Source organism: Elephas maximus, chromosome 1, assembly GCF_024166365.1.
Source record: "Elephas maximus indicus isolate mEleMax1 chromosome 1, mEleMax1 primary haplotype, whole genome shotgun sequence".
NCBI lineage: Eukaryota > Metazoa > Chordata > Mammalia > Proboscidea > Elephantidae > Elephas > Elephas maximus.
The window spans coordinates 126,730,444-126,758,187 of record NC_064819.1 but is presented as its reverse complement, the minus strand read 5'-3'; the positions used below and the strand labels follow the sequence as shown (position 1 = coordinate 126,758,187).

The 27,744-nt window shown below is 36.5% G+C and overlaps 1 protein-coding gene across 1 annotated transcript in view; it reads left to right on the top strand.

The window, feature by feature from the left end:
* Nucleotides 1–27,744, top strand: part of EYS (eyes shut homolog) — a 1,933,311-nt gene that overhangs the window by 1,529,243 nt on the left and 376,324 nt on the right. The window contains 2 exon segments of the mRNA XM_049873718.1: nt 643–807; nt 20,484–20,637. Of these exon segments, the coding sequence (XP_049729675.1) occupies nt 643–807; nt 20,484–20,637 (319 nt within the window).

The window sequence follows — 27,744 nt, the reverse complement described above, 5'->3', positions numbered from 1 at the left end:
CTAAACCAGTGGCTGTGAAGTCATTTCTGACTCGTGGTGACCGCATGTGTGTCAGAGCAGACTTGTGTTCCATAGGGATTTCAACAGCTAATTTTTAAGAAGTAGTTTAACGGGAAAAACCAACAAACAGAAGCTATCCAGTCGCTCTGAGTGGGAACTGACTGAATGGCAACAGGTTTTTAGTTTACCAGCGCTTTCTTCCAAGGTGCCTCTGGCTGGATTTGACCCTCCAACCTATGCGTTAGTAGTTGAGCGGTTTAACATTTTGCACCACCTAGTGGTTAATTGCTGCCCTGGTGGCACAGAGGTTAGAGCTACGGTTGGTAACCCGAAAGGTCAGCAGCTCAAATCCATCAGCCACTCCGTGGAAACCCTGTGTGGCAGTTCTACTCCGTACCACAGGGTTGCAGTGAGTCAGAATGGACTCAACAGCATGGGTTTTTTTTGTTTCTTGGTTAATCATTTCACTTTATACTGTATTACATGTGTATATTTAAATTTCTTTTAAAGTTGAGTCTAATATTTATAAATGTAAAGGTTACCTTTTTAAACAAATGCTAAGTACAAACTGTTTTTATCTGCTTGATTAGCATTATAACATTGTCAGAACAGATTAATATGACTTTAAATTTTTTTTTTTAGATGCGAATTTACATTTTCCATCTTTCAATGGGAATTCCTACATAGAACTGCCTTTTTTTACATCCCTGGATGAATTTAAGTTTGTCCTGGAGAAGGAACATAACCGAACTGTTACCATCTACTTGACTATAAAAACAAGCTCCTTAAATGGAACTATTCTTTACAGTGAGTATCAAATATTTGGCCCACTATATACATGCTTTTTTTTTTTTTCCTCAAATGTTAACCTAATGAATCAATGAATTATTCATTTAAATATTGTGGGAAAAAAATTCCCAGCCTAGTGCATAAAGCATTACCAAAAGGAAACATGTTCTTTATAGTTTTCTTGGAAGTTTTTTTTTTTAATTTATGAGTCATTCAATGGAACATGACTTACAAACAGGCTGTGAAGCAGCAAGGAAGAATACAGTAAGCATATGAATCTGATGGCATATGGCTATAGTGGTAAAACATATATACTGCAAATATTTCAGAGCATAATTTTATAAGTCACTAAACATGAGGTGCATTCAACACTTGGGAACTTGGAGATAGGCTGGGAGTCACTTGACAATTGGGAAAATGCCTATCACTCTTTTAGCAAAAATCATTACCTTAAAATAAGCTGCTTTGAAAAAAATAATATTAAAAGTATTTGTTTAAGGAAATTTCTCTACTCACAGCATTCTCTACATTATTATGCAACATACTCACAAAGGTCTCTAGGACCAGGATTTACTGGCCTCTTTCTTCTATGGCTAAACATCACTAATATAGATTAGCTACAGTATTGAAGATGCAACAAATGTTTTATCTTTTTTTAAAGGAATGCACGATCGTTTTAACAGTCCCCTAAATTTGAGGTGTGATTTCTTCAGTACTTCGATTATCCATCCGTGGGCCAACTCATTATTTCCCAAGTGATTTGCCTCTCTATTTTAGAATAGTTCGAAAGTTCGATTCATCGTTCTGTATTCTCTAAACAAAGTTTAAACTTTTTATTGTTTGATTATGAGTAAAATGCTCAAAAGAAGCATTTTTGGAAAGCTAGGTAGAGGGGAAAGTTTTGAACATTAAATTAAAACCGAGAATGCATGTTATATTTTAGAAACTAAGTTGTCAGAACCAGGTAAGCATTATTTATTTCCCAAAAGCAGAAGCATCCATGTTCAAATGATGGCTTCAGAATGTTTGGTTTATTTATGGTAAAAAAAAAAAAAAGGAGAAAAATGTGTTTTTGTATAGGAAACCTAAGTGCTGGTAGATGACCATGAAATTTGCAGGGAAAACAAAACAAAACATAGAACAAAAGACACAAGCATAATAATTTAAAGCCACAAAGCAAAGTGATTTTCTGGCTTCGCACTTTTTTTTTTTTTTTTGGTTATAAAGAATTGGAATGTGTTTCCTTGAGGATGGGTTTTTACCAGTGAAAAACAGCTCATAGCCAAAGAAGCTGCCAACCCTTGGGAACTCTGCTTCACTGGGTCCCTGCTCCTGGCTCATGTTCATGCTGCTGCTCAACGCATTCTTTTTTTCTTTTTAAATAATTTTTATTGTGCTTTAAGTGAAAGTTTACAAATCAAGTCAGTCTCTCACACAAAAACGCATATACACCTTGCTAAACACTCCCAATTACTCTTCCCCTAATGAGACAGCCTCCTTTCTCCCTCCACTCTCTCTTTTCGTGTCGTTTTCGCCAGCTTCTAACCCCCTCCACCCTCTCATCTCCACTCCAGGGAGGAGATGCTAACATAGTCTCAAGTGTCCACCTGATCCAAGAAGCTCACTCCTCACCAGCATCCCTCTCCAACCCATTGTCTAGTCCAATCCATGTCTGAAGAGTTGGCTTCAGGAATGGTTCCCGTCCTGGGCCAACAGAAGGTCTGGGGACCATGACCACCAGGGCCCCTCCAGTCTCAGTCAGACCATTAAATCTGGTCTTATGAGAATTTGGGATCTGCATCCCACTGCTCTCCTGCTCCCTCAGGGGTTCTCTGTTGTGTTCCCTGTCAGGGCAGTCATGGGTTGTAGCCAGGCACCATCTAGTTCTTATGGTCTCAGGACGACGCAGTCGCTGGTTCATGTGGCCCTTTCTGTCTCTTGGGCTCATAATCATCTTGTGTCCTTGGTGTTCTTCATTCTCCTTTGATCCAGGTGGGCTGAGACCAATTGATGCACCTTAGATGACTGCTTGCTAGCATTTAAGACCCTAGACGCTACTCTTCAAAGTGGGATGCAGAATGTTTTCTTAATAGATTTTATTATGCCAATTGACTTAGATGTCCCCTGAAACCATGGTCCCCAGACCCCTGCCCCTGCTATGCTGGCCTTCGGACCATTCAGTTTGTTCAGGAAACTTCTTTACTTTTGGTTTAGTCCAATTGTGCTGACCTCCCCTGTATTGTGTGCTGTCTTTCCCTTCACCTAAAGTAGTTCTTATCTACTAATTAGTGAATATCCTTCTCCCACCCTCCCTCCCTCCCCCCTCTCGTAACCACAAAAGAATGTTTTCTTCTCAGTTTAAACTATTTCTCAAGTTCTTATAATAGTGGTCTTATACAATATTTGTCCTTTTGCAACTGACTAATTTCACTCAGCATAATGCCTTCCAGGTTCCTCCATGTTATGAAATGTTTCACAGATTCATCACGGTTCTTTATCAATGCGTAGTATTCCACTGTGTGAATATACCATAATTTATTTATCCATTCATCCGTTGATGGGCACCTTGGTTGCTTTCAACTTTTTGCTATTGGAAGCAGTGCTGCAATAAACATGGGTGTGCACATATCTGTTCGTGTAAAGGCTCTTATTTCTCTATTGCTGGTTCATATGGTAGTTCTATTTCTAGCTTTTTAAGGAAGCACCAAATCGATTTCCAAAGTGGTTGTACCATTCGACATTCCCACCAGCAGTGTAGGAGTGTTTCAATCTCTCCGCAGCCTCTCCAACATTTATTATTTTGTGTTTTTTGGATTAATGCCAGCCTTGTTGGAGTGAGATGAAATCTCATTGTAGTTTTAATTTGCATTTCTCTAATGGCTAATGATCGTGAACATTTCCTCATATATCTATTAGCTACCTAAATGTCTTCTTTAGTGAAGTGTCTATTCGTATCTTTTGCCCATTTTTTTAATTGGGTTAATTGTCTTTTTGCAGTTGAGTGTTTGCAGTATTATGTAGATTTTAGATCAGGCACTAATCAGAAATGCCATAGCTAAAAACTTTTTCGCAGTCCGTAGGTAGTCTTTTTACTCTTTTGGTGAAGTCTTTGGATGAGCATGAGTGTTTGATTTTTAGGAGCTTCCAGTTATCTAGTTTTTCTTCTACATTCCTTATAATGTTTTCTATACTGTTTATGCCATGTATTAGGGCTCCTAACATTGTCCCTATTTTTTCTTCCATGATCTTTATCGTTTTAGATTTTGTATTTAGGTCTTTGATCCATTTTGAGTTAGTTTTTGTGCATGGAGTGAGGTATGGGTCTTGTTTCATTTTTTTTGCAGGTGGATATCCAGGTATGCCAGCACCATTTGTTAAAAAGACTGTCTTTTCCCCATTTAGCTGTTTTGGGGCCTTTGTCAAATATCAGCTACTCATATGTGGATGGATTTATATCCGGATTCTCAGTTCTGTTCCATTGGTCCATGTATCTGTTGTTGTACCACTACCAGGCTGTTTGACTACTGTGGCGGTATAATAGGTTCTAAAATCAGGTAAAGTAAGGCCTCCCACTTTGTTCTTTTTCAGTAATGCCTTATTTATCCAGGGCCTCTTTCCCTTCCATATGAAATTGGTGATTTGTTTCTCCATCTCATTAAAGAATGTCGTTGGGATTTGGATCGGAATTGCATTAAATGTATAGATCGCTTTTGGTAGAATAGACATTTTTATAATGTTAAGTCTTCCTATCCACGAGCAAGGTATGTTCTTCCACTTATGTAAGTCTCTTTTGGTCTCTTGCAGAAGTGTACTGTAGTTTTCTTTGTATAAGTCTTTAACATCTTAAGGTAAGATTTATTCCTAAGTATTTTATCTTCTTGGGGGCTACTGTAAATGGCATTGATTCCGTGATTTCCTCTTCAATGTTCTTTTTGTTGGTGTAGAGGAATCCAACTGATTTTTGTATGTTTATCTTGTAACCCGATACTCTGCTGAACTCTTCTATTAGTTTCAGTAGTTTTCTGGAGGATTCCTTAGGGTTTTCTGTGTATAAGATCACGTCGTCTGCAAATAGAGATACTTTTATTTCTTCCTTGCCAATCTGGATGCCCTTTATTTCTTTATCTAGCCTAATTGCTCTGGCTAGGACTTCCAGCACAATGTCGAATAAGAGTGGTGATAAAGGGCATCCTTGTCTGGTTCCCGATCTCAGTGGGAATGTTTTCAGGCTCTCTCCATTTACGGTCATGATGGCTGTTGGCTTTGTATAAATGCCCTTTATTATGTTGAGACATTTTCCTTCTATTCCTATTTTGCTGAGAGTTTTTATCATTAACAAGTGTTGAACTTTGTCAAATGCCTTTTCTGCATCAATTGATAAAATCGTGTGATTCTTGCCTTTTGTTTTATTTATGTGGTGGATTACATTAATTGTTTTTCTAATGCTGAACCATCCCTGCATAACTGGTATGAATCCCACTTGGTCATGGTGAATTACTTTTTTGATATGTTGTTGAATTCTATTGGCTAGAATTTTGTTGAGGAGTTTTGCATCTACATTCATGAGGGATATAGGTCTACAATTTTCTTTTCTTGTGGTGTCTTTACCTGGTTTTGGTATCAGGGATATGGTGGCTTCATAGAATGAATTTGGTAGAAGTCCATCCTTTTCTATGTTCTGAAATACCTTTAGTAGTAGTGGTGTTAACTCTTCTCTGAAAGTTTGGTAGAACTCTGCAGTGAAGCAGTCGGGACCAGAGCTTTTTTTTTGTTGGGAGTTTTTTGATTACCTTTTCAATCTCTTTTTTTGTTATGGGTCTATTTAGTTGTTCTACCTCTGTTTGTGTTAGTTTAAGTAGGTAGTGTGTTTCTAGGAATTCATCCATTTCTTCTAGGTTTTCAAATTTGTTCGAGTATAGTTTTTCATAGTAATCTGATATGATTCTTTTAACTTGTTGGGTCTGATGTAATATCGCCCATCTCATTTCTTATTCGGGTTATTTGCTTCCTCTACCGTTTTTCTTTTGTCAGTTTGGCCAATGGTTTATCAATTTTGTTGGGTTTTTCAAGAAACCAGCTTTTGGTCTTGGTTAATTCTTTCAATTGTTTTTGTGTTTTCTATTTCATTTAGTTCAGCTCTAATTTTTATTATTTGCTTTCTTCTGGTGCCTGTGGGTTTCTTTCGTTGCTCTCTTTCTATTTGTTCAAGTTGTAGGGATAGTTCTTAGACTTTGACCCTTTCTTCCTTTTGGATGTGTGCATTTATTGATATAAATTGGCCTCCGAGCACTGCTTTTGCTGTGTCCCAAAGGTTCTAATAGGAAGTGTTTTCATTTTCATTGGATTCTGTGAATTTCTTTATTCCGTCCTTTATGTCTTCTATAATCCAGGCTTTTTTGAGCAGGGTATTTTTCCGTTTCCAAGTGTTTGATTTCTTTTCCCTGCTTTTTTGTTATTGATTTCCACTTTTATGACCTTATGATCAGAAAAGATGCTTTGTAATGTTTCAATGTTTTGGATTCTGCTAAGGCTTGCTTTATGACCTAATATGTGGTCTATTCTAGAGAATGTTCCATGTGCTCTAGAAAAGAAAGTATAGTTGGCTGCTGTTGGGTGGAGTGTTCTGTGTATGTCTATGAGGTCAAGTTGGTTGATTGTGGCATTTAGATCTTCTGCGTCTTTATTGAGCTTCTTTCTGGATGTCCTGTCCTTCACCAAAAGTGGTGTGTTGAAGTCTCCTACTATTATTGTGGAGCTCTCTATCTCACTTTACGATGCTGATAGAGTTTGTTTTATGTATCTTGCAGCCCTGTCATTGGGTGCATAGATATTTCATATGGTTATATCTTCTTGGTGGGTTGTCCGTTTAATCATTACATAGTGTCCTTCCTTATCCTTTCTGATGGATTTAACTTTAAATCTATTTTGTCAGAAATTAATATTGCCACTCCTGCTCTTTTTTGATTGTTGTTTGCTTGATATATTTTTTCTATCCTTTGAGTTTTAGTTTGTTTGTGTCTCTAAGTCTAAGGTGTGTCTCTTGTAGGCAGCATATAGATGGATCTTGTTTTTTAATCCATTGTGCCACTCTCTGTCTCTTTATTGGTGCATTTAGTCCATTTACATTCAGGGTAATTATGGATAGGTATGAATTCAGTGCTATCATTTTGATGTCTTTTTTTGTGTATTGACGGCTTCCTTTTCCCACTTGATTTTATGTGCTGAGTAGACTTTCTTTATATATTGTCCTTTCCTCATATTTGTTGTTGTTGATTTTGTTTCTGCTGAGTCTGTATTTTTCCCTCATATTTTATTTTGATGAGTAGGATAGCTTGTCTCCTTTGTGGTTACCTTATTATTTACCCCTATTTTTCTAAATTTATAACTTTTATTTCTTTGTATCGCCGTATCTTCCTCTCCATATGGAAGGTGTATGATTACATTTCTTAGTCCTTCTTTATTATTTTAATGTCATCTTTTATATAATAACATCGCTGTTACCCTGTGTTGTGCTTTTTTTTTTTTAATCTTGCCTTTTTTTTTTTTTTTTTTTTGGATTTCCCTGTCTGGGTTGACTTCTGGTTGCTCTGCCCAGTGTTCTAGTCTTGGGTCAATACCTGATATTATTGATTTTCTAACCAAAGAACTCCCTTTAGTATTTCTTATAGTTTTAGTTTGGTTTTTATGAATTCCCTCAACTTGTGTTTATCTGGAAAATGTCTTAATTTCACCTTCATATTGAAGAGACACTTTTGATGGATATATGATTCTTGGCAGGCAATTTTTTTCCTTCAATTTTTTAAATATGTCATCCCATTGCTTTCTTGCCTGCATGGTTTCTGCCGAGTAGTCCGAGCTTATTCTTATTGGCTCTCCCTTGTAGGTGACTTTTCTTTCATCCCTCGCTGCTCTTATAATTGTCTCCTTATCTTTGGTTTTGGCAAGCTTGATTATAATATGTCTTGGTGACTTTCTTTTAAGATCTACCTTATGTGGAGTTCGATGAGCATCTTGGATAGACATCTTCTCATCTTTCACAATATCAGAGAAGTTTTCTGCCAACAAATCCTCAACAATTTTCTCTGTATTTTCTGTTATCCCTGCCTATTCTGGTACTCCAATCACTCGTAGGTTATTCCTCTTGATAGACTCCCACATGATTCTTAAGGTTTCTTCTTTTTTTTTTAATTCTTTTATCTGATTTTTCTTCAAATATATTAGTGCCAAGTGATTTATCTTCCAGTTCAGAAATTCTAGCTTCTACTTGCTCAATTCTGCTCCTCTGACTTTCTATTGACTTCTCTAATTCTGTAATTTTATTGTAAATCTTCTGAGTTTCTGATTGCTGTCTGTCTATGGATTTTTCCAGCTTGTTACACTTTTCATTATATTCCTAAATAATCTTTCTGAGTTCTTCAGTTGCTTTATCTGTGTGTTCTTTGGCTTGTTCTGCGTATTGCCTCATTTCCTTCCTGATGTCTTGAAGGGTTCTGTATATTAAACTTTTGTATTCTGCATCTGGTAATGCTAGGAATGCACTTTCATCTAAAAGATCCCTGGATTCTTTGTTCTGAGAGCCTGTTGAGGTGATCATGGCCTGTTTCTTTATGTGACTTGATATTGACTGTTGTCTCTGAGCCATCTATAAGTTATTGTATTAGTTTATGCTTGCTTACTATGTCTTAGCTGCTTGCTTTGTTTTGTTTTGGTATACCCCTATGGGTTGCTTGAGTGAGCTAGCTTGATGATTTTTGCCTTTGGAGCTCTGGTGTCCTGTCCCCAGGTGGCTAGAGCCATTATCAGGTATATCAGTCTAGGAGTCCATTCAGTTTTCTTGTATGAATTCAGCTCAGGTTTCCAGGTAGCTGATATCGAGTGTGTGATACAGACTCTGTCCTACAGTCTTAGAGGGGCAGGGGTGATTGGTGTACATACCCGTATCTGATTGCAGCAGGGGGTCACACTCTGAACAAGGCAGGGGGCTGAGAACCAACCCCCAAGTGTCTCTGAGGAAAATGCATCTGTGTTCCCTAGAGCATGCTGGTGGGTGGGTTCTGCAGAGGGACCATGGGCACCCAAAAATTTTGTTGTAAGGACTGGGAGGTACCAGTTATCCCTGGGCCCCTTTCGCAGGTGGCTGGGCCACCCAAGTGAAGCCACCAGTCCTTAGGTCCCTGTTTGGGTAGGCGAGGACCTTTTTTAATAGGCAATGCAATGTCAACCATCAAACACCCACCTGTCCACCGCACCACTGAAATGGTTGCAGTTTGCCAACAAGGGCCTATTCTCCTGAAATAGGCCCAAACAGGTCCATGCAGAAGGGAAAGGTGCTCAAGGTCCACGGATGGTTTATGCCTGGACAGAAGCCGCTCTGTCCTGAGCTCCCCCAGTTAATGGAGCTAGCAAACTATCTTTCCCCCCCATTTGCAATTTTTTTCCTTCCCCAAGGCCAGGAGGATGGCTCCAGGTGTTCACCAGGGTCTATCTCAGGCCTAGGGATTTAGCCGCTGAAGCTTGTTTGGGGGTGGGGTGGGCACAGTAAAATATACGCAAGTACTTAGCTTTTGCTGAGAGTGCCCTTCTCCTCAGGTTCCGGAGGTGTGAGTGGGCTGTGCGGCTGGCTGCTTCTCTCTGAGGAAACTGCAGCTGAACGCTAGTGCCAGCCCACTGCCACCGCTGCTCCAGGAATGGTGCCTGAGGTCTCCCCGTGATTCAGGTCCCTAACTCCTCTCCACTTCTGAACGGTCTCTTCCTTCCACTGTCCCTCAGTTCATTGTCTAAGTTGCCTTTGATGCTCGGGGCTCCCAGCTTGTCACAAATATACTCATTTCACTTGTTTTTTCGGGTCTTTGTTGTAAAGAGGGCTCGACGGAAGCATCTGCCTATTCCGCCATCTTGGCTCTGCTTCCTCAATGCATTCTTTTTTGAAGGCCATGGAAATGCATGCCAAGCATATATACACTCTGTTCAAAGTGGTACTTTAATACCACTAAAACCTAAGTCGATTTTACCAAAACCAAATCAAACCCAGTGCCATCGAGTCGATTCTGACTCGTAGAGACCCTATAGAACAGAGCAGAACTGCCCCATAGAGTTTCCAAGGAGCACCTGGCGGATTCAAACTGCCAACCCTTTGGTTAGCAGCCATAACACTTATCCACTACGCCACCAGGGTTTCCAAGTTGATTTTAGTGCCATAGAATTAGTTTTGCCTTTTATACCCAATGTCTTACTGAAAAAACAAACTAGAAATTATTAGAAAGTAACCAGAGCCATTACAATGATTACCAATTTCTGTTTTTGTCTTATATAATTGTTGTTGTCACAGCACTGGGTACATGGAAGCTGTTTACTCAAGGGAGTTTCATAGCCTTTGAATGAGAGAAAATATTTTTTTGCTCCAAAGCATCTTTTTTGCTTATTTGTAAGTTGGTCATTTAGTCCTACACTGTTGGGAATACCTCAGCAGAATTTTTCGCGGAATTGTTGCTTTCAGTTCCCTTGTAATTTGTCAGCCTCATAAAAGCTTCACAACATATGAACACAAAGATTTCTGTGATTCAGTTAGATGCTCCTAGTTTAAAAGATGTCCCTTAACTTGACTTAAGGGATCATTTTCTTTCCTTTGAAATCGGTGTGTCATGAGTAGGAGCAATTAAAAGTAGTGAGGAAATTACAACAGCTGTTTCACTTTATATTCTGGGAGCTGATTTTGTTTAGTTTTTTTTTTTTTTTAAAGTTTTACCTTTTTTTTTTTTCCATTCCTGAGCATTTCATTCAACTCAATTTCATTTCACAAACATTTATTGAACATTTGTGTTTTGTATCATCAAATATTTAAGGGTCAAGGAGAGAAATATCAGGCCGATAAGCCAATGTCAGCTTTGAATTATATTCCTAGTTCAAAGCTGTAGATTTCTCTTTTCTCAGTTTGCCTCACAAACTAATTGATGTTGAAAAGGAACAAAAGGAAGATAAAGCTGGAATCCTTATGGCGTTACAGTAAAAATTCTTAGAAAGGATAGTTTAAAAAAGAATGCTCTGTGGGAGAGGGACGGCTCTGAGAGCAGTAGTCAAGATGAAAAGAACACTTTATGAATCTGCCACTGAACCAATTCAGAATTCTGGAACCCAGTCAAAGAAGCTACTAATAGGTCACTGGAGATGGGATGAGACCACACAAAACTCTTTAGGTGCACTTTCAGAAAATGAGCTTTATTCTGCAAGCGCTATCAATCAGGAGGTTTCGTCATGGGATATATTACTATGCAGTTGGATTCATTCTGTGCAGCTCCTTTGAAAAGAAATAATCATGCCTTGTGGAAGTATGTGATCTCTGAGAATTTAGAGCAAACATCTGACCAAGTTCCAGGAAGCAAATTATATGAGCAACTCCAATGAGAGGACAGCATTCAGATGTAATCTTTATATTTCTTAATGTTTGTATTTAAAGTAAAAAGTAAAAGAATCAGTCTTAGGTAATTATTCCAGGTTAGGAATTGACAGAACAAACAGGATTATTGGGGCTTCCCTTTTTTGCATTTATGGATTAAAGGAAGAGATTTCTGATGCTTCTGAAGAAAACAAATTAAATCCAAAGAGTCATAACATCTGCCTGTCTCTATAAAATGATTCCCAGCAGAATATACAATACCTTCACTAGATACTTATTATGCTTTCTTCCAATGATGTGACAAGGCCAATGAAATCCTGCAACATTTTCTGATGTCGTATTAAAAAGCTTCTTCTTACAGGAAAAATGTTGCTCAGTGGTTGTAATCAATTTTGCAGTGTGCACCATAAGATTATTTGAATATTTTTGTCTCTCCTTAATCGTTCCCATGGAGCTAGCTGCAGACAGACGTGGGAGGGAGTGGGATAGAGAACCTTGATGGATGAATTCATGCTTTGTCATTTAAAAGACACTTAAATACTGCCTTTTGTTGTATCTTATCTTTTTTATGATAGCAAAGCTGAACTCAACAAATTTTAATTGAATGTCCAGAAAGGGCACAGGACTCTGTTAGGTACTGTGAAAGATACAAAGACAAATAAGAGATGATCTGTATCTAACCAAAAGGTTGGCAGTTTGGGTCTATCAAGTGTACCCAAAGTCACCTTGGAAAAAAGGACCTGGTGATCTACTTCCAACAAAGTCAGCCATTAAAAATCTTGTGGAGCCCAGTTTCTATTCTAACACACATGGGATCACCATGAATCAGGATCACCTTGACGGCGGATGGTTTGGTTTTTTGGTTTGTATCCCTAGTTGCTCTCACCATCTAGTGGAGAGATGCCATATACATAATTCTACAGTAGAGCTGACTGTGATAGGACTTATAACAGAAAAATAAGTTAATAATGGGGGCAGAGTAGAGAGATTCATTATACCAGGAGCCTGTGTTTATATCTCCTCATTTAGTAGGGAGCACCATACCATCTAGAAATGTTCTATAGCTCTGTATTCTACCCCACCCCCATGGTACCTCAACAAGTGCATTGCATAAAGTAAGCACTTAATAAGGACATTTCTTTAAGTTCTTTTTGTGACTCGACTTAGTTGGTTGTAATGAAAAATAAGTAGTTATTGAACCTTTATTTTAGGAACCCTGGTGGTGCAGTAGCTAAGAGCTCAGTTGCTAACCAAAAGGTTGACAGTTCAAATCCAACAGCTGCTCCTTGGAAACTCTATGGGGCAGTTCTACCCTGTCCTATAGGGTCTCTATGAGTGAGGATCAACTCAATGGCAATGGATTTGGTTTTTTGAAACTTCATTTTAGGAAATTATCCTGTTGAACATTGTTTTACTTTCTTCCTCTGAAAAGTAGAAAAAAAGGTTATAGATTTTGAGGATTTACTCAAAATGTATTTTTAATCAAAAGTAAGTTCATCTTTGGTCTACTTGAACAACTAAGTTCTGTAAAGGAACAGAAAATAAGTGTTTTTGCAGGCCATACAGTCTCTGTCTCAATCACTTAATTTATCGTACCTCTAAAGCAGCTATACACAATATGTAAATGAAACAGCATGGTTGTGCCCCAGAAAAACTTTATTTACAAAAACGAGCAGAAGGATCTGATCCATGGGCTATAGTTTGCCAAACCTGAACTAGAATGTCATGATTTATTAAATTTATCTTGAAATAGAGCAGTTGTGTTCAGAGTAATTAGACTCTACTTCTGTGTTTGAAAAAAGTCAGTGAGAGATAAATCTTTGCCTCTGAAGTAACTACCTCAGAGGAGTGTACCAATCAAGAGCAGATTTACTTCTGATGGACAGAAGCGAAAGCAAAAAGAAAACAAAATTTAAAAAACTAACCTAGTCAAGGATGAAGGCTACTGCCATGTCCATCTCAAGAACAGCATAATACAGTGATTAAGAAAATTACTCTGGAGCTGGAGTGCCTGGCTCTGCCACTTGGGCAAGTTACTTAACATCTCTGTGCTCAGTACTTGTGAAATAGGATTAGAATAAGATATAATGATGATAATGATAATTGTAATAGTAATACCTGAAATATCAAAAAGCTTTAAATATTAAAAGATTAATACAGTTAAAACAGTGCATGGCATATGCCAAGCATGAAGTAACTGTCCAATATCTTACTTATTCAGATAATGCTTTAAGTCCTTCCTCAAACCCTCATAACTTGCCCAGCAAGGATGCCTGGGAACTAGGATCCCAGGTATAATATTCTTATCTTAGAGATGTCATTAATATTGCATGCATTTGACAGTCACAGCCACCCTGGGAAAGAATAATTAGACTTTAAAAATCTCTAGTATTAGGAATGGGAGAGTAGTGAGATAGATAGTGGTGCAATTTTTGGTTTTCATTTTTATCCTTTTCATTCAAGTGAAGGGGATTCATTTCCTCTAAGAAACTTATATTACTAATGTGTAATTACTGATTAAACACAACTAGTGGGCTAGAAAAAATTAAAATAGCTTCTCTTTAAATTCCACAAAATGGTCCAGAAGCCATTGTGTAGCAGTATGCAATAAACATGTGTATAGTAATTAATTATGCATGCAAGACTGTTGCCATGATCCTTCAGTTCTCCCCAGACCTCTGCCTGCTATCTTTCCACTGACCAACCAACTCACCCTAACCAAGTCCTAGCAAAGGGTTACTGCCATGTCACTACTGTTCATTTAAGACGTCTTCAGACTATGAGCAACTACTGCTAAGGTTGCTCCTGAAGTTGCTGCTGATGTTTTCAAATCCAAACTTTTAGTGAGGGATGGGGAAGAGAGTTCTAAAGCTACAGCAAAAAGATATGTGTTCAATAGAGGACCCAATACAAGCTTAGAGAACAGAGTCTTCATCACATGCCAGGTGGGTGGCACCAAGGATGAGGAGACCATCTGACTGCTGCCACAGGCAGTCCTGGTTGAAATGTCGGTAGGAACCAAGGGTAGATTTGAACCCAAGTCAGTTGCGAGCTAACTGTGAAACATAGGGTAAGTCCATTAACCTTTCTATGCCATAGTTCAACTATAAATCATGCTGATGTAGTTTTTATTGCTCAGTTTACAAGGTTTGAAAAAATATACACAAAAGTGCTTTGAAAAATACAAAGTACCATGCAAATGTAAGGTGTTATTTCTTTTATGACAAATGGTAGAGATCTATATCACTTTATGGAAATATCCAAATTTGACGGCCTATATACCTGATTTAATAAGCACAATATCTACTCCCATCATTACCAAGTCTATGAAGAATGATGCTGAATTTTATTTTCATTCAAACTCATGACAAATGAATTTCTTCTGAGCATGTTTTATAAATTGTCTCAAGTCAAACTGCCATTTATGTTTGAGCACGTTCGTTAAATAGTTTAAAAAGTTCAAAACTACTAATTTTTTATGGCTCATATCATAAACCATAAATACTCTGTTGAAGATAGAGTATTCATGGTTTATATGGTATGATCCATAAAGTATATGATATGATATGGTTTATATGACGTGATTATCCATGTTTAGAAAAGTTCAGATCTACAACCCAACTCAAAGCCCAAACTTTAAAATTGTGAAAAAATCAACCAGCATATCATTGTTCCCATCTCTTTGTATTACTTATTTTACTATCATTTCTTTCTTATGAAATACATATATATGTATTTAAAATACATAAACACATATATATACATATATAAATTTTAGGTTCATAATTACTAAGATTATATCTCTAACAGACTATGAGATCCAGCAATCGGAGTCCATTGTTTTGCAAGGAATAATGGCAAATTATTGTTTTAAATGCTCTGAATGGTGTAAATGATTAACACATTCAACAGTTAACAGAAAGGTTAGTGGTTTGGATCCACCCAGAGGTGCTGTGGAAGAAAGGCCTGGCAATCTACTTCAAAAAAACAGCCATGGAAAATCCTATGTAGCTAGTTTCACTGTGATGCACAAGGATTCACCATGAGTCAGAACTGACTCAATTGCAAGTGACTGGAATTTTTTTTTAATAGCATGTTTATGCTTAATAAATCTTAAATCAGGAGACAATCAATTATTTTATTAGGATAAATAAAATTTGAGAATCAGAGATTTTCTAGAAGCTCAAAGTATTGTTTGAACAAAATATACAAAAAAAAAAAAATACAGACTTAAATAATTTCCTGAAAAAAATTACTACAGAGCCTAAAAGCAAAAAGAACTATTTCAAAAACGGATAGGTTCCCACTTCTTCTCTAATGGATCATAAAGCATCTTTTCAGTGAAACAACACAATGGCTTTCCTTCAATGACTTAATAATGAGCTTTTCTAGGGCTTTCAAGTCCTATCCAAAGATAACACAAATTGGAGCATTATGGGGAAAGAAACACTACTTTTCACATTTTTTCGTACATATATATATAGAGAGAGAAAGAGATTCATATTTGCTTAATGTCTTTGGGTTCAGTGAGCAATGTTGAACCACAGTTAATATGGTATATGGATAACTCAACCCATAAAGTTTAATATGAAAATTCACAAGTCTAAATAAGAGTAGTCATTAGTTATAATTTTCTTTAGTAGTTCAATTTTGAAAACCCTGTTTTACTGATTGCCACCATTGTACACTTTTAAAATAAGTCATTTTCATTCATAACTGTGTTTTAAAGTATAATGTCTTTTGTTCTATTTGTGAAAACCCAAGAACTCATCCTGAGTTTTTGTTCATAGCTTTTCTCTAATTAGAGAGTCTAGGTTTATGTGATACAAGATTAATGAATTTAAAGGGGAAAAGTCAATTAATCAAACAATCTGATTTATATCCCCTGAAATGACTAATTTACTGTTGCATCATGTAGACACATCAGTAGTCTCTTGTCTTCCATTTCTCCACCTACCATCACATGTTATTAGCAGAGCATTTTGAATTCTTTTAAAAGTGTTATTATATAAAACAAGAAATTGTTTCTTACTAGAATAAATATACCTGATGAATCAAAATCTGTTAATATATAGCAGAATACAGAGATAACTGAGCTTAATTGTTCATTTGGAGTTTCATTCCCATTGCCTTTATTAAATCAGTCTCATACTGTTTGATCAGGTAGCTACTGTTTTTAACGGGGTGTTAGTAAACTTGGTTAAGACTGTTTATCTGCGTCATTGATTTTAGTGGCTGAGTTTCCTTTAAAAATAACTCATTCTTTCATGGTACCATAAACATCTTGTTAAATGTGTATAATCAATCTTTAAAATTAAGTTTTTGAAGCTCCAAAAACAAATTTTGTACATATGGCACAACAGCTTGACCTAAATGTTCAGCTCTGTTCTACCCTGTTCCATGTATCGTATTTCCAAGTCTTATCTCAAAAATATGACTCTGAAATGGTAATACAAAGCAATTTATAAAAAAATATTAAGTAGTAGAAAACTTCTGAGTAAAAATGTTGGAATGGACTGGGATAATAGACTGTCCTTCAGTGAATAACAAAATGAACCACCCCCTCCCAGCCCCTAAAGGATGGACGAGAAAACAAACAATTCAAGAAGTACAACCAGCCATATGCTGTAACCTTTTATGGATTCAGGGAGAGAAAACACAAGATCCTCCCATTCTCTCTCACCCACTACCAGTAGTACTGAAGGAAGAAATCAAAGATAATACTGAAAGTTCTTAGTTATACTCTCAAATCTGGAGAAAAAACAGACTAAAATTGAGTAGGAAGCCACGGCAAAAATAAGGGAAAACACTAAACAGTAAAAACTCCTTTGCTGTCAAGTCAATTCCAACTCATAGCAACCATATATGATGATGATGACACTAAGGAGCAGAGAAGCCCCTAATAACTATTAATGGATCTCAGGAGAGGCAGAAAAAGCCAATCGGGATTAGCCCAGGCACTGGGATAATTTGAGGTGTTGTATAGATGAAATGGAAACCCTGGTGGCATAGTGGTTAAGTGCTACGGCTGCTAACTAAGAGGTCAGCAGTTCAAATCTGCCAGGTGCTCCTTGTGAACTCTATGGGGCAGTTCTTCTCTGTCCTATAGGGTCGCTATGAGTTGGAATCGACTCCACGGCGGTGGGTTATAGCTGAAGTCCTCAGAAATCTAATTAAAACCTGAATGGGCTGAATGAGCCCTAGCATAGGACACTTAGAAGACTCTCAAGAGAATGATTTCAACTCTATTTATTATGCTCCTTGTGATGTCTAATTTATTATTACTAAATCTTTAAAACTGTTGTTTAGTCCAATTTGTTTCCTTAACTCTGCAAAGTTTTTTTAGTCTATTTTGAATGATATTTCACTTTGGTTTCTCTCTTACTGAATTTACATTCTCTATAAATTCTATTGTCTGAAGGGCTTATGGAGAATCTGCTTCTATAGCCTGGATTATGTCCCCATCCCATCTGTCCTTCATGGGATCAATATGAGTGTTGAATCTTTCCTTCCCCTTTATTCCCTCCCCATCTTGATCATGCGCAACGTGAGCAGCTCTGTCCGACGAGGATTGCTATGCTGCAGAACTCCAGGATACGGCATTCAGATTGTATTCTATATAAATATTCCACTTTTGAAGCTAGTTTTGGTTTTGTTTGGTCTGATATAATGTGAATCATTTCTCCTGATATCTATCATGGCTTCAAAAATTGGAATTAGCTTATTTTCCAATGTTAAAGGATAATTTTTTTAAGTTATATAAAATTAATATGTGTTTCCTTCTAGAGGCACCAAAGGAGAATCCATCCTTTGCCTTTTCCAGCTTTTGGTGGCTGCCAATGTTCCTTGGCTTACAGCTGCATCACTCCAATCTCTGTTACTGTTGCCAAATTTTCCTCTGCTTTCCTCTTAAAAGGACACTTGAGGTTACATTTAGGGCCCACCCAGATAATCCAATATAGTCTTTCCATCTAATGATCCTTAACCTAATCACATCTGCAAAGTTTCTTTTCCCGTTTAAGGTAACATTCACAGGAACAGTGTAAGTATCTTTGGTGTCCATTATTCAGCCTACTACAACTCCCTGCTTCACATGATGTACAAAAATCATTCTAGGTAGAGTGTAGATATTAGGTAAAGATTACAGAAGATAATATAGAAGAATAACTTCATGACCTGGGGCAGGGAAAGATTTCTTAAACAGGACACAAATAGTGTTAACCATACCATGTAGGAATAGATAGATAAACTGACCTACACTAAAATTAAACACATATGTTTATCAGGACTCACCTTTAAGAGATTAACAAGGCAAACTATAGAATGAATGGGAAAAGGTCTTTGCAATATTTATAGTTGGAAAAATATTTTATCATATATGTATGTATACGTGTGTGTGTAAAATCAATGAGAAAAAAACAGACAACTGAATAGAAATATGAGCAAGAAACACTGACACTTCACAAAAGAGGATATCCAAATGGCCAATAAACATAAGAATATACTCAAATTCACTAATAATCAGGGAAATAAAATTAACATAATAATGAGCACAGAATAGTTAAAATGTAAAAGATGGGAATACCAAGTATTAGGAGAATATGGATCAGCTAGAACTCTCATTCACGGCTGGTAAGGAGTTAAATGAAGCAACCATTTTGGAAAACAGGCAAAAGCTACTAAGGTAAAACACATGTATTCTCTATAAAGGATCAACAGCTCCTAGGTGTTTGTCAAACATGCAAGACTGTGACAACAGCATTATTCGTAAAAGGTAAAAGCAGGAAAAATGTCCAAATACAGAAGAAAGGCTCATTGAATTGTGTATATTCCTTAAATAGAAGACTATAAAAAACCCAAACCAAACCCACTGTCATCCAGTCGATTCCAACTCATAGCGACCCTATAGGATGGAGTAGAACTGCCCCACAGAGTTTCCAAGAGCGCCTGGCGGATTTGAACTGCCAACCTCTTGGTTGGCAGCTGTAGCACTTAGCCACTATGCCACCAGGGTTTCCAGGAATACTATAAAGCAATGAAAATGAATGTGCTGCAGTTTAAATGGGATCTCACAAACATAATATGGAAAAAAATGAAGTAGACGTAAAAGAATACTTACATTCTGATTCCACTCATGTGAGTATTAAAATCCAGCAAAACTAATCCTTGCTATTAAAACATCAGAATAGTGGCTAGTTTTGGTGGGGGGCAGGAAGGGGTAGTGATTGTTAGGACTTCTGACAATGCAAGTAATACTCATTTTCTTAACTTGGGTAGAGTTTATGTGTGTGGGTCCACTTTGTGATAATTCGTTGAGATATATGCTTAAAATTTGTGTATGTTTTTATAAATTGCACTTCGATTAAGAAAGTTTTAAAAAATAGAGATTTGTCTACTCACTTGGAGAGATGTTGAAAATTTTTTTGTTAAATGAAAAGAGAAAGTTGTATAAAGCTATTTATAGCCTGATCTCACTTTTAAACATAAAATCAAGGGTATATATAAATATGCATGTGTGGATAGATTAAAAAAAAAAAAAATTGCCATCAAGTCGATTCCGACTCATAGCGACTCTAGGACAGGCTAGACCTTCCCCATAGAGTTTCCAAGGAGCGCCTGGTAGGTTTGAACTGCCAACCTTTTGGTTAGCAGCCTTAGCACTTAACCACTTCACCACCAGAGTTTCCATTATGGATAGATAGATGATAGATAAAAATGTATGCCTCAGAGTAAGATGGAGGATGGGCTTGGGGGAAGGGCAATTTTTCTGTCTTTCTTAAATATTTATCTACAGTTTTAATTTTTATGACACATATTACCTTGTAATTAAAATATGAAAAAAAATTAAGCAATAAGAATTCATAGGAAATCAAATTTATAAATTGGATTCAGAATAATAATAAATGCAAGTTATTCAGTATGTGTCAGATACTTTTCACTTACTATTTTCTTTGTCACAGTAGTTCTAGTAGATAGTTGTTTTCATTATTTCATTTTAACATGTAAGGAAACTAAGGCTCAAAATATTTAAAGTCATCAAGCTATTAGGAAGCAGGGCCAGAATTTAAACCTATGTCAAGTTAATACCATGTGAATAACATGCTAGTCTCAGCCAATGGAAAATAATGTCTATCTCTAATACAGTAGTTACATTAAATAATTCTCAAGTAATACTCCTACCATCGCACCAAACTATTATTCCTTAAAAGCAAAGTTTGTGTTTAGTGAATGAATAATTGTCATTGAATTAAATTTAAATATATATTAATCATTAATTTTAATCTATTATTTCTTCTTGAAGGTAGTGAGAAGAATTTTGGAAAACAGTTTCTTCATTTATTTCTTGTGGAAGGAAGGCCCACAATTAAATATGGATGTGGAAGTTCTCAAAATATCTTGACACTTTCCGCCAATTACAGCATTAACACAAGTGTATTCATCCCCATCACAATACAGTAAGTACCCCACGGTAGTTATTTGAACTGTTGTGAGAGACCTTATTTTTAAGTTTTATAAGTCATCCATAAATGGGACAAATTCATCTGAAAATTGTTTTGCCAACTCTTTTTTTTTTTTTTTTTTTCATTTTGGTGGTATAAACTACAAGTTGAACTAAGGTGTAATTTGATACCATCTGGTGGTGATCAAATTTTACACAAATTAAATTCGTTTACTTAAAAATATCATGGAGCAAGCAAATAGATTAGTGTGAAGACTCAGGTGGCTCAGGTGAAATTAAGACCTAGTTTGCTCAACAAAATACCTACTGAGTGAAAAGGAATTGAAAAGAATTGTTGACTTTTCCACAGAAAAAGAAAAAGCCAGGAGAAAAGAAAAACCAATTGAATATTAAATTGAGATGTCTGTACATATAAATTTTTGGAAAGCAGTCTTGAAATCAGTTCATGCTTCAGAATTAAGAAATCTCAGACCAGAGAATTGGCTAAATATGATGGTCACATCTCAAGGGCATTACTGAACAAAATTTACATGTAGCAGCCAAGAATTGAAAATTCTTTGTCAGTATAGCAATATACTGATGACAGTCTCCAAAGTTACTCTATGCTAATGGAAAATAGCATTTTGTGACTGGATGTGTGTGTTAGATGACAATTAGATAAGTTAGTCTGATCAGCAGGAATCTTGGCTAACCTATGAAGGTTATATTAAATCAAATAAGCTTGCACAGGGTATGCATCAGTTTGAAAACAGAATCAAGAAAATTGACACCAGTATGAAAATATAAACTCTTTACAGTCAGGGACTATATCTTATTCATTTTTAATACACTTAGGAGGGCATCTGACAGAAAAGAAATGTTCAGTAAACATCTGAAGAAATGAGGGTATCTGGGTTGGGCAATTCAGTTAGTTGTAAGAAGAAGGAAAAGAAATTACCCTAAGGTAATAAATTATTGTTTGTAAGTTAGACAATACCCTTTTGGAACTTTGAGCTCTGCATAGACAAAATAAGCTCTTCCAGAGCAATGGACTTAACTTCTATTTCAATCATCTGTCCTACAGTGTTTGCTGTTGATCACAAGAAGGGGCCAGAGTCAAAGTTGAGTAACTTAGGAACTGATTTAAAAGACATTGTTTCTTGATAAGGTTTTTCTCATATCATCATTTTATACAAACAATGAATGGCACATTTGATTGTATATGAAGTAATTTCTATTATGGGGAATTTCTATTTTTTTAAGGAATGATTTGATTTTTTGGTTTTTTTTTAAGTAATTAATGATAATCTGATTAGGCCATCCTCAGACAAACCACTCACATCCATAGGTAGCCTCATGTTGAGAGCATCCCATAAAAAAAAATATTGACACTTCCAGTAAGACTGAAAAAAAAGGGCTTTCCAAATTTTGGATTAATTTTATCCAAAGTTTGGACAGTGAAAAAAGAGATTTTCTACTGATGCAAAGACACAACTCTGCTTTGTCTTATAGGCAATATAGCTTGCATAAAAGACATACCTTAAGACTATATGTTTTTAATTAGGCAAAACATAATTTAAAAAGATTTTGAGTGCCTACCTGCTAAACGCTCTCAGTATGTCTTAAAATGCATGATCCTCATTTCTCTTTGTGTTTCTTCTATTTTTTATTCTGCATTTAATTTCATTTATTAATTTAACAAATGGTTCTTATTTGTGGCACTATACTAAGCTCCTGGAATTCAGTGGTGCTATGAATTGAATTAAATCCTAACCCCATGCCTGTGGTTATTATCCGATTTGGGAATGTTAAGGAGGCAATATTAGTGTAGGGTGCGTCTTAAACCAATCTTTTTTGAGATATAAAAAAGCAGGCTGAGAAGCAAGCAGAAATGGAAGAAGATACTTACCATGCCATATGAAGATCACCAAGAAACCAAGGAACAAGAATCTTTCCATAGAGCCAAGAGAAAGAAAGCCTTCCTTTAGAACCAATGCCCTGATTTCAGATTTCTAGCCCCCTAAACTGTGAGAAAACATATTTCTGTTCGTTAAAGCCACCCACTTGTGGTATTTCTGTTATAGCAGTACTAGATAACTAAGAAAATAAGACAGACAAATAAGATAACTAAGACAAACCAAAACAGACAAAATCTGAACTCTTATATGTTTAAAGTTTAACGAGGAAGATTGAAAAATACTCACACTACTGAAGGAATAATTAAATTTGAAGTGTGTTTGAAACTAAAAATAAATAAATAAACAACGCAGGAAGAAAAAGTCAAAAAGTAGCCTGGCCAAGGCTAGCAAGACCAGGGAAGTTCTCTGAAAAAAAAAGGAGTAATATATTTTTACACAAATAATGTGTGCCAGATGCATCCTCCCCGTGAGGTATTTTTGTAAGCACACTATGCTAATTTTTTTACAGCATCATGTGGAAGAACAATGGCATGGTGGCACTGATAAGGATGCCTTGCAGGAGGAGGACATGGCTGGGAAACAAACATAGAAGGCATGCGTTAATTGTGTGAAAATATGGTTAAAGTAAGCTTGGTAAAAAAATAGGCAAAGGAGTGGGCATGTATTCCAGGCAGAGAGAACATGTGAAGACCCTTTAATGGAAGGACCATAACATATTCAAGTATCAAAAAGATCAGTGTAGGTAAAACAGAGAAGCAAAGGAGGGTGGGTTAGTATTGGAAGACAAAACTTGAAAGGTCAGCAATTGGCAAATGCTGTTGGCTCTAATAGCCATGCTAAATAATGAATTGAGAAGGGCCAGTTACATGGTTATTATAGTAGTCCAACTAAGAGATAATTGTGGCTTGGATTAGAATGGTGTCAAAGAGAAATTGAAAACTTTAAGACATAATTAGGAAGTAAAATGGATATGACTTATGGCTGATTGAATACCAGAATCAGGAAGAAAGAGATGTCAAAAATAACTACTCATTTCCTGACGTGTGCAACTGGATAGGAGATGTTATCATCCAGTAAGATAGCAAACAATGCAAGAAGAGCAGGTTTGATGGGGAAGGTCATGAGTTCAGGGTTAAGCATGCTAAGAGTAAGGTGCCTTTGAAACATCCAATTGGAGTTTTCAAATTGAATATGTGGCTCTAGAGCTCAAAGGAGAAGTCTCGATGGGAAATATAAATTTCTGAATCATCAGCGTGCATACGATAATTAAAACCGTGGGCATAGATGAGAGTACAGAGTGAGAAGAAAAGCTGCATAGAACTCCATCTTGAGGACTTAACATTTAATGACTAAGTAAAGGAAGATGAAACTGTAAAAGAGTCTGAGAAAGTGTAACCAGCAAAGTAGGAGACAAAGTAGAATTTGGGGAAGGCAATGAAAGGTTTATCAAACTCCTCTGATAGTGCATTGGACTATCCACATGATTCCATGAACTGGAGACTTCAATGTTGGGAATACAGTCAGAAGCCAGATTGGAGTTTATGGGAAAACGAATAGTATATGAGAAAATTGGGATAGTAAATATAGAGACAACTCTTTCAAGAAATTTTACTTTGAAGTATGAAGAGAGGTAAAGTTGTAAGTAGAGAGAAGTGAGGAAACAAAATTTAAGAGGAATGCAGGTCAGTGTAAGGGAAGGGATGGTTTAAGACCAATTGTACAGAGGCTGGAAAAGTGTGGGCAGCAATAACCCCAAAACCAAAAAAAACCCACTGCCGTCGAGTCACTTCTGACTCATAGCAACCCTATAGGACAGAGTAGAACTGCCCCATAGAGTTTCCAAGGAGTGCCTGGTGGATTTGAACTGCCAACCTCATGGTTAGCAGCTGTATCACTTAACAAGTGCTCCACCGGGGTTTCCGCAATAACCCCAGTACTTGCTAAATCTCAAATATACATCAGGGGAAAAACATTACAAGCATTTTTATCTTTGGTCCAGAAAACAAACCAAACAAAACTGCTATAGGATTTTGAAAATGGACTGCTTTTTACTTCTATTGATTTTATTTTGGAGAAGCCCTAGTGGTTCAATGGTTAAAGAGCTCAGCTGCTAACCAAAAAGTCAGTGGTTGGAACCCACCAGTCACGTCGTGGGAGAAAGATACAATATACTCATTAACACTTCAGATTCCTATCTTTGTGGAGGTACCTTGATCTATGACTGTCTTTTGTTTTATCCTACTCTATCCAGTTGTTTATGCCACCTTCTCACTCTGTCTCATGCAATATCCTCTTAGCTCTCATGCTTAACTGGGCATAATTTACAATTAAAAGGATCTTTTTGTACAGGTCTCCTTAGCTATGCTAATTCTCACTAACAGAAATCTCTCTACCCAAATTCAGGATGAATTCCTCCCAAAAAAGCATGTGAATTAGGTTCCTTTTTAATTATATGAGTTATATGAATATTGATGAAATGTCATCCATGTCTAAGTGGTTCTTGACACTAAAATATGCATGACATGATTGATAAGAACTTATTTTCAGAAAATAATGGAAAGAGCTCTAAGATCAACATGTAAACAATGGCTCTATTTTTTATTTTGTTATTAATCATTAAGAATAAACATGTCAGTATTTCCTCCTACTCAATCTGCATTGTATCTGTTGGGTAGATGGTAGAAGTAGAACAAACTTGAATAAGCCACTTGTGGTGATTAAGTTCAATTCAGTATCAAGACAGAAGTTCTTGTTAAATGAAATGGAGCAGAGATCACAGTTCTACAGATACATTGTAATTCATACTCATGCACAGTTTGTCTTTCATTTCAACAAATTTTGAAAGGGATCACATAGAAAGAGCTATTGGTTTTCACAAGGGTCATTCTCTTTTGGGGAAGTTCAGAAAAATTGTCTTACTATATATATACTTTTTAAAGTTTCTGAAGTTTAAAGTTTTCTGGCACCTTTTGTGTCTGTCCTACGCAAAAACTCACTCTTTACCTGGTATTTTGTCCCCTAAAGGAGATCTGTGTCCTTTTCTTTAGATGATTTACTATGTTATCTGCATGTGTTAGAGCTACATATCCTATTCCACCTTCTCTAGAGTCTACCAATCCATACACATGATATAAATCTCAAAGATTTATTCAAGGGTATAAAGCTATCCAAGTCCCTCTAAGGCACACTTTAATATCTAGCAATTCATTTTAGTTACGGATTCTTAGGCTAGCCAAAGCCAAGTTGATGTTGGCCTAAAATTGCATAATTGCCAGAACCACCATTTCCCCCATTAGCTACTTTTTAGCAGTAGGACAGTGTAACAGAATGGTTTAAGACCAATTGAACAGAGGCTGGAGAAGTGTGGGTAGCAATACCCCTAAAAAAAAAACCCTAGTACTTGCTAAATCCCAAATATACATTGGGAAAAACATTGCAAGCATTTTTATCTTTGGTCCAGAAAACAAAAACTGCTATAGGATTTTGAAAATGGACTGCTTTTTACCTTCTACTGATTTTATTTTGGAGAAGCCCTGGTTGCACAATGGTTAAAGAGCTCAGCTGCTAACTGAATAGTCGGCAGATGGAACCCGCTACTTCATGGAAGAAAGATATGGCAGTCTGCTTCTGTAAAGATTTACAGCCTTGGAAACTCTATGGGGATGTTCCACTCTGTCCTATAGGGTTGCTATGAGTCGAAATCGACTCCACGGCAGCCAGTTTGATTTTTTTGTTTGTTTTGGTTTTTTATTGATCTTATTACTTTCTATGAGATAAAAACCTTCTTATAGACTATGTGGGCGGCTCCTGTCTGGAGGTGAGATGAGAGGGCAGAGCAGAACAGGAGCTGGTTGAATGAACACGAGGAATACAGGGTGGAGAGGAAGAGTATGCTGTCTCATCAGGTGGAGAGCAGCTAGGGGTACATTGCAAAGTGTGTGTAAGAATTTGTATGAGAGACTGACTTGATTTGTAAAATTTCACTTAAAGCACAATTAAAAAAAGAAAAAAACCTCATTACAGCCCTGAAGTCTTCTTAAAATCAAATAATAGTTTAACTTAACTAGTAAAAAATGTCTGCCTTGAGCATTAGGCTCTTTTAAGAGCTATCTATATGGGACCAAATTGACAACATCAGCTTGAAAGATTAGATAGGAATGTTAGGGGGCAGTGAGTTTATGTTAATGAGAGAGGAACAACTCTAAAATGGATGGTGAGAATGGTTGCTCAACCTGAAGAATGTAATCAATGTCATGGAATTGTACATATAGAAATTGTTGTGTTGGTGTATGTTTCTGCTATGTATATTCTCAACAACAACAAAAAAATATTTTTTTTTAAAATGGGAAGAAAAACCCTCATTACACACACGCGCACATATATTGGAGTCCCTGGGTAGTAAAAATGGTTAAGCGCTTGACTATTAGCCAGAAGGTTGATATTTTGAACCAACCCGGAGGTACCTCAGAAGGCAGGCCTGGTAATCTGCCTCTGAAAAGTCACAACCTTGAAAATTCTATGGAGCAGTTCTACTCTATATGCATGGGTTGCTATGAGTCGGATTTGACTTGACAGAAACTAACAACCACAACTATAGAGAGAGAGACATTATTTCCTATTTGTTTTACATAACTCATTTCCTATAATTATTTGATTAAGAAAGTAAATGACAAAGCTTATTATAATACAAAATTTGCATTAACCCTGCAAAAAAAGAAGAAAAAAGGGTTCCGAGTAGAACTGATTTTGGTTATATCAAATGAAAAAACTTACTAGAAAATACAAAAACAGCTTTAAAGAAAAGCAAGAAAGAAACAAATAACTTCTTATAATACCTATATTCAATTTTTCAAAAGCCTTTCAGATAAGTAGGATCAACATCAGATTCCAGTGCTTTGCCATTTTCCCATGTATGTTCTCTACATTACAACTTGCTGCCCCAGGTGGTTTGGCCTGTAGCTCTTTATACAGAAAGAGAGCAGGAAACCCTCCAAAGTCAAATAAGAAGAAAGAATATCTGTAATATATTGACAACTATAATTATGAGAATGACTTAAAATGTCCTTTATTTCTGGTTTTCTAAAATATAAAAAAGTTTTTCATACTTTCCTAATAGTTAATATTATATAAGCTCTGAATTGCATGTCTTTAGTCTTAGAGCCAAGAAACTATATAATAGTGAGAACTTTCACTTCTTGAAACAG